The following is an 8002-nucleotide window of genomic DNA, read 5'->3' as shown; positions in this document are numbered from 1 at the left end:
TAACAAGGCTGAATATGTCTGCATTAGGGTTTAGCTGCAGGGTCTGGAAGGGGCTTGTTATTGTCTGAGGCTGGTTAAGTCGATGGTTAATGTATCCTCCTTGTGTAAAAGACTGTAAATCATTCTTTAATGTATTTAATTCAATTTGAAATTTACTAATGTTTTCCATTTGTGTACTGTGGCTTTCTCTCAACTGTTGGAGACTTTCTTCTCGTTTATTTTCTTTCTCCTCCAACCACTGCTGTAGTATCTCTTCTTGTTTCTTTTCTTTTTCCTCCAATAACTGCTGTAATCTCTCTTGTTTATTTTGCTGTTCGAGCTGCCATTGTTGCAGGTTTTCTTACCACTGCTGTAATATCTCTTCTTGTTTCTTTTCTTTTTCCTCCAACAACTGTTGTAATATCTCTTCTTGTTTCTTTTCTTTTTCCTCCAACAGCTGCTGTGATCTCTTTTCTTGTTTCTTTTCTTGTTCTGCTATCAAATCTGCTAAGCTGTGGTTTGATTTGCCACTTCTCGTTTCCATATTTTTTTCTTTTCCCACTCTCTGACACCAATTTGTTACGTTTCTGGTCGTTTGTTAATTTCCCGTATAATTTCTTTCGGATGAAACTTTAACGACACAAGTCCTTTCTTAAATAAAACTAGTTTATTCTTTTTCAATACAACTTTGCAATACACTTAATTTCCACAGTCACTTTAACTTAAACACATGCTATAATTCACAATGACTCATGCACTTTACTTACGGTCACTAACATGCTTGACTCAATTGTCTGTCTCTATCTCTGCCTGTTTTTAATTATCTATCCCGTCACTTCTCAAATGATGAAGTGGTGTGTGGAACCAATATGGTGGATTCGATAAATATTATATATATCAGCAAATAAAAGAGGTAGGAGGTTCTTATTTTATATTTTAGCTAGCCAATATCAGAAATTTGAGTTTATAATTTGTATCAAACTATATACATTGTATTGTGGACATCATAAAATGTAATCTGACCAAACCCAGAACATGACATACCAGTGTGACACACAAAAAATGATATTTAGCCTTTTTGTTTATTTACTTTCAAATAAAGAAATTAACTAATGTACAATAATAAAATTTGAATTAAAATCTACAATTTTATACCAAGTTTATTGCCATACATTCATAAAATAGTAGTTCAATAAAATTTTGAATGTAAGTCCACAAACGTGATGACCTAGCTACCTGATACCTAGCTACACATAACGATAGTTAAAATGATAATAAAAATTGTGTTCTATTGTCAGGTTTTATATATGGATGGGCAGGATTCTTTACAGTAGGTGTCTGTGACTTGTTGATGATCAATTTCAACAATAAACAAACAACATACAGTCCACTTGTTTTAAAATAATATGTTAAAACAAGTCAAATGTATATACAAATGTTCGTTACATAGTTAGTCACCACAGTTAGTCATCACTCATCAATATAAAATGATTATTGCTTTACACTGATATTTTGAAGGCTTCAATACTTATGTATAGTCTCCCAACATTCAGATTCGATAACATAAACTTCTATATAATGCAATTAAAAGTTGTGGCACCAAGTTGTCAGATTTAGTAGTCCAGCTCAGTTTTTGGTGGTCTGGGGTGACCAGATCATCAGTTAAAGACTGCACTGCTTTTATCTGCACACAATATTATGTTAATTGGGCAGCTACTGTTCCTTGTTCTGCATTCTTCCTTTAGATTACTAGTGGCAAGTCCTAATGAGGCTGGATAAAATCATCGCCAACCAAAAAAAGCACACAGAACTTCTCCAATAACTTGCCAGTAAAAAGAGAGCGGTTTCACAAGCCCAGGCACAAGAGGTGGAAGTAGTGGAGGACATGGTGGAGGAACAAATGGATGCATGGGAAGACCTGGACCAAATCTGTACCAAGCTATCAGAAAATCCATGCCAGAGAAAAAAAAAACTGGTAAGTCCTATAATGATTAGCTATTTCCTTCATTGATACTTATTATCATGCATATAAATAATTTAGACATATCAAATGTATGCCCATTTGTTGATGTAATCAAGCATACATCTGGTCAAATGGTGTAACACAATTTTTCAGTTTTCTGTCCTGAGTGCCTTTGGGAGGGAACAATGTTGGGTATTCTGTACAAAGAATGTTTAAAAAATTGAGGATTTTCAACCTGTGGTCCAGTTTCAACATGAAGGGCAGGAAGAACAAGCAAACATTCCAAGACCTGCCACTATACAGAATAATTATCAGTATGTATAACTGGATATTTTCAGTTTTAATTGATTATTATTTTGGTACAGTAAACATGGTAAAAACTACCTGTGTAATTATCCATTTTACATAGCTTTGTGAAAATAAGCCCAGTCTGTATACTGACTGTGCAATGAAAACAATAGTAACAATGAACAAGACTATTTCTAAGATATCAATGACATACAAAGTTTGTATTAGCTGATGTACTTTAATACCTCATACTTGTCCCTCATTACCACATTTATAGATCTTATTATTTTATTAAATTTATGAATTTTCCAGAGTTATAGATGTAAAATCCTAGTTTTGTTAAATTTTACAATGTTATTGTAAATTGCAATAATGAAATTTTTAATGATTCAATAGAGGCATGTAGAAACATTCACCCCAAATGCCAGGATGCTGAGGTTGAGCTGCAGATGGTAGAAACTCTTAAGTGTGCCCTAAGCAAGTGTGGTGGATACCTGTTTCTGGTAAATATATTGACAAAGTGATGCACTCATATTGGTCAAAACTGTTAACTAATAAACACAATAAAATATAGCAATTAAAATATACAGAATATAATATAGCTAAATTTGTATTGCATTCAAGACAATAGTAACATAGAGAACACAATGACATAACTGCTAAGTCATGTACCAACTTTGTCTGAGCTTCATATTACATGAAACAAAATATTCATTTTCACTATAAACTTAGGTACAACTTTATTTGTATAGCAGGTGTTGACAATGATTAATTTAATCAACACTGTTTAGCCATATAATATTATAGTCTTTGGCAGAAAGATGAAAATACAAATCTCACACCTTTTGATTTGTGATTTTATTGATGGCTGTATTGTCTGTCAAACTGAATTGGTCTTTTATATTTACAGGCACAAACTGCTTTGAACTCTCTCAAGACACCCACATCAACTCCCACAACAATACAGTCTAATTCTGATGAATAGAGAATATATTAGAATTAAAGAAATGAAAAAATGTATAATTTGTTTTCATAATGTTGTATCACAAAAATGTATAATTTGTTTTCATAATGTTGTATCACAAAAATGTATAATTTGTTTTCATAATGTTATTGTATCAAAAAAATTATAATTTGTTTTCTTAATGTTGTAACACTATCAAAAAATGCATAATTTGTTTTTTGTAATGTTGTATCAAAAAATGGTATAATTTGTTTTTGTAATTTGTATAAAAAAGGTATAATTTGTTTTTGTAACTTATAATGTTGTATCAATGATATTGAATAAATAATATTACTTCTTAATTATTTTTGAAATTAATATATTGAAAGTATTCTGGGTGAAGCTGAAAGGTATAAACAAGGTACTAAGAAGAAGTAGAAAACAATGGAATGTAGTATCAAGTTGCCAGAAAAGTAGTGGAAAGGTAGTTACAATGTAGTAGAATAGTAATAGAAATTTACCATATTGGTATTTTAGCATACAAAAGTGGTTATATATTGGTAGTTCCATTACATAATAGTACTACATAGTAACACTCTGGTAGTCCACACTTTTACATAAACGTTAGGTAAATTAACTACATAATAGTGCTACAAATCACACTATTAATACGTATTTATTAAGCAAGTGTGCTTTCTGGGACTTCTTTACTCTGCTGTTACAATACAATCTGCAATAATTTCATGTTAAAAAGGCATGACTATATACTCTTTAAGACTAAAATCACAAACACAACTTAGCTCTAGTTATCTATCTAACTAACTGTTTATCTTACTTGAACTACCTTTTGTACATGTACTTATAGACTGATAGAGGCCTAGAACATTCTACACACTATGTAAAAACATGATGTAATAATACTCAATTGAAACACTGAGAAAACTTAGAAGTTTCTAGTAACATGATACAACAATACAACAACCCCCAATTCACAAGAACTGAACTACATAACATATTATTCTTACACAGTTACATACACAAACCTGCAAGATACTATCACTTCTAAAAATAACTAAGTTTAACACTCATGCTATACTTAAACAGAAACAGTCGTCTATATCTAACATCTTTATTAGATAGTAAGATGAGGTTAATAAATTTTCCCAACAATACTGTTATTGAAAAATGACTTCTCATTTACATAAGTAAATGTACAAACTGAGGTATTTTTAAGATGTGAAAACAAAACAATTTGGCTGAAGTAGCTACTGTTAGTGATTTTGTAATGAAGTTCAATTTGCAATTTGTTCTTTTAGTTTTCTTTTAAATATCCAATATTTTAAATCAAGTTATGGATTAAGAATCATTTGATCACTTACCAATTCTCTGAATTAATTTCAGAACCATCTTCCTTACTACTGTGCTCTTACTGTCCATCAAACCACATCCTAAAACTTTTTTAAGTATCTCAATTCCATAACCTTTTACATCTTCTCGTTTGCCATGCTTAAATAAAAGAGCTAATGCAGCTAACACTCCCGCTTGTAGATTAAGTCCATTCATACTGCTGACATCACTTTCAAGAATCTGTGGAAAAGTAGGCAACATTTCTAAAAAATTTGACTTTTTTTATTTATGCTTTTTTCTGAACCCCTTTATTACAAAATTATAACACAATTTCTTACTCTCAATGGTTTTATATTTAATGACTAATAACCTACTTCAATATTCATGTGTATTCTCCAGATAGATTGAAAAGTACAAATGAAGAAACAAAAGTAAACTGTAATAAAAATTAAGAGTGAAAACTGTATGTACCTTTTATGTTCTAAATATGTTTTTTATTATTGAATTAACAATTCAGAAATACATCTGTACATATATTATAGTGTATCTTCAAGTGATAATCGTAGCAGCTTACAACTGAAATCTCTTTTAAAAATCTCATGAAAAACATAGCTAGTTTGGGTATAAAACTGAGATCTAGGTGGAAATCTTTAATAACTAGGACTGCTAACAATAGCTTGAAATTAAGGTGATAAAAATATAATGTCATGGCATGTTTGGGCTTCAGGCCCACACATTATGAAAAGATTAATAATTAGCACTGGAAATAAATATGAAAACAGTATATCTTGCAGTGCTGATTCTTAGGTTTTTCAAGTGATATATACCTAATTCTGAAATGTCACCACATGTTGAAAAGCTTTTTTGTCTGAGAATTTTAGGACTTTTCTTTTGTAACCTTCCAGTGGTACAGTTCAGTAAACTGAAATGACACTGGTAAATGTTTGAACCACTGAAAAAATATAAGTTCTAATAAAAGAAATTACGTGAAACAGAAATCCTTCATACTGTTACAACCATCCGACCTACATGTATTACAATTATCCTACAATTTAACATAAATGGAATGTAACAACTATTATGTATCAGTGCTGCATACACAAACATACCATACATTTTCTACATTCTTATTTTAATGTAGGAATTTTCAAAAATTTTCATTTAATCTGGCTTTATGCACAGTTTTTGCATAAACACTTGGTTCAGAAAACTACTGATTTATTTTCATTCCAGTTACTTTTGTTCATTTGAAATTCTTTAGTAGATATTACCGGCTCTGCTCATAGGAATATTGCTGCAACTTTATGCACTATGCAAAATAGCCCAATGACAGCAATTCCTTCACTGGCCATGCACGTGATATTTAGAGTTTATGACCTTCACTATAAGAACACCCAGTCATGTGGGAAGCACTAGTCTTTTAGGGGTAAACTGATGTTTCCTATTAAATAAGGAGTGTTGAATTGAGACTGTTCCACTTGGTTTTCAACATGAGCCTGTCATTTGAAAGATATCTCTAGACAACTGTTGACTGATTCAAAGACCTAGTAGGAAGTGATAGTACAGTATATGCACCAGTATACACACGTGACTGGTTTTCATAGCTTAAAAGTCAGCTGGTTAGCTATACTAGCTTTATTCATATGTACTTCATAACTTTCCTGACTGACCCTTTTTTATATAGCAACCACATCCAATACTTGTACAGAGATCAATGTCATCTGAGAATACCATATGCATTTGTATAAATATTTTAGAATATGTGTAGAAAAAATTATAATAAAAATTCATCTGCATTATTCAAATATTTAGAAATTTAACATTAGTCCATATTTTAACTTTGCTCAATGATGTGAAGAATTACAGACTTGATTTATACTACCCTATAAATGCAAATCAGAAAAATTTCTATTTTCTTTGTTTTCTTTTATAACTTTAGCATTTCTTTTACATCAGCTTACTCAAAATTTTTAATTATTGTGGTTTAAATTAAAAATGTATTTCTAATAATATTTACTGCCTCTCACACAACAGCTATTACTCGACTGCCAGGGTTTCTTCATTTCCCCATCTAAGCATTGGTTTGATTTTTTTTAACTTGCTCTAGACTTTTATACCCCACTTAATTGTCATTGGTGATATTTATCTCCTGACACTTTCCACCTACATCAATACCCCCTATATCCTGGTACTGTATATAAGCACCTCATTCAGATAATGTTATCACTTTTTCAAAACTGACTCAATCTGCAGTTTCTAACACTGGCTGTCAGTGTGGAGGAAGAGTGGGAGTGTGTGAAAAGAGGTAAGTATTAGTAAGTATTATTAGAAATACATTTTCAATTTAAGAAAATGTTAACATCCAAACCATACTTACCTCTACTCACACTACAGCTAGAATCCCATATTGATACAGTGGAGGGGTCAGTAAGGGAATTATCCATACAGAAAGTGTTTACATAGATAATGGTTGTGTCAACAGAAGATTGGCACCCTAGTGGGGGAACCACACTATCTCCATGCTCTTCACCCAGAACTTAATTCATGTACTGTGGGTGGAATTTTACATGATTTATCATCACTACTGGCCAGGCCCCAACCAGGTAGCTGAGGTTCCACTGCTCAGGGTTGAAATTATAGGGCCATGGTCTCTATATCTCATGTTGGTGGCTAGGGCAATTGGACCGCAATATATATATATATATATACTTATGAGTAGATCCCAACCTGTAGCCATAGAGTGGTATGTTCCAAGCCATCAGAATCGAGATGAGAAGGTAAGCAACACCGAAGTGGACAAACCTTCTCCTCAACCTGAAGACCAAAAGGCAGCACCCTATGCTCAGAAGGAAGTGATCTTGTATGCCTTACTCAACCTGAGAAAATGGGACTCAACTGGTTTGGAACACTCATCATCACTCCCCAAGTGTGTTGGCAAGGTAAATTCCATTTGCACTGGAATTATGGGGAGGACATGGAACAAACTGTGCTTAACCAAGGACCACTCTGCATTTGAAATTACAAAGAGACAATGGCCCCTCTTCCATGAACAATGTACTGAGCTAATATTGACCAAAAAGAAGGGCCACAATCAACCCAACCAGATAGCTGAGTATCAAATATGAACTGGTATTATGAGCATGCCCCATGTAGGCTGGTACCCCCACCTTTGCCCTCTTCTCTAAGAATGGAGGAAAAGCCTCTGTTTTTCTATGATCTTCTGACAATTGAGGAGATTTTGCCAGCAGTAACCAGTCATCTATGAAATGGTGTGTGTGTGTGTGCACAGGGCTAGGGAATGGAAGTGACAATAAAACGCTTGTACAATTCAGCAGAACCCATCTGGTGCTGATGCTAGTCCGAAGGTAAAAACCTTGAACTGCAGTACCTGTACTTCTGTGATTTGTATGTAATACTACTAGTGCGAGTACCACATAAGAATTTTATATTTTTCCTTCTTACAATCTTTACTTTGTAGTAAG

General features: G+C 32.7%; 1 protein-coding gene and 1 long non-coding RNA gene across 2 annotated transcripts in view; one reads left to right on the top strand and one right to left on the bottom strand.

Annotated features, from left to right (window-relative positions):
* The window catches only part of LOC106461916 (tubulin-specific chaperone D-like), a 195197-nt gene that overhangs the window by 133014 nt on the left and 54181 nt on the right, over nucleotides 1-8002 (bottom strand). The window contains exon 4 of the mRNA XM_022389009.1: nucleotides 4553-4760. Within this exon, the coding sequence (XP_022244717.1) occupies nucleotides 4553-4760 (208 nt within the window). The remainder of the gene's footprint in view (nucleotides 1-4552; nucleotides 4761-8002) is intronic.
* On the top strand, nucleotides 1380-3188 carry LOC111086388. The gene is made up of 3 exons (XR_002611106.1): nucleotides 1380-1954; nucleotides 2627-2733; nucleotides 3141-3188. It is a non-coding gene; the product is annotated as an uncharacterized LOC111086388 (long non-coding RNA).

This window comes from Limulus polyphemus, unplaced genomic scaffold (assembly GCF_000517525.1).
Source record: "Limulus polyphemus unplaced genomic scaffold, Limulus_polyphemus-2.1.2 Scaffold1058, whole genome shotgun sequence".
In the NCBI taxonomy this organism is placed as follows: Eukaryota; Metazoa; Arthropoda; class Merostomata; order Xiphosura; family Limulidae; genus Limulus; species Limulus polyphemus.
The sequence above is the reverse complement of the archived record's forward strand: the minus strand, read 5'-3'. Positions and strand labels throughout refer to the sequence as shown.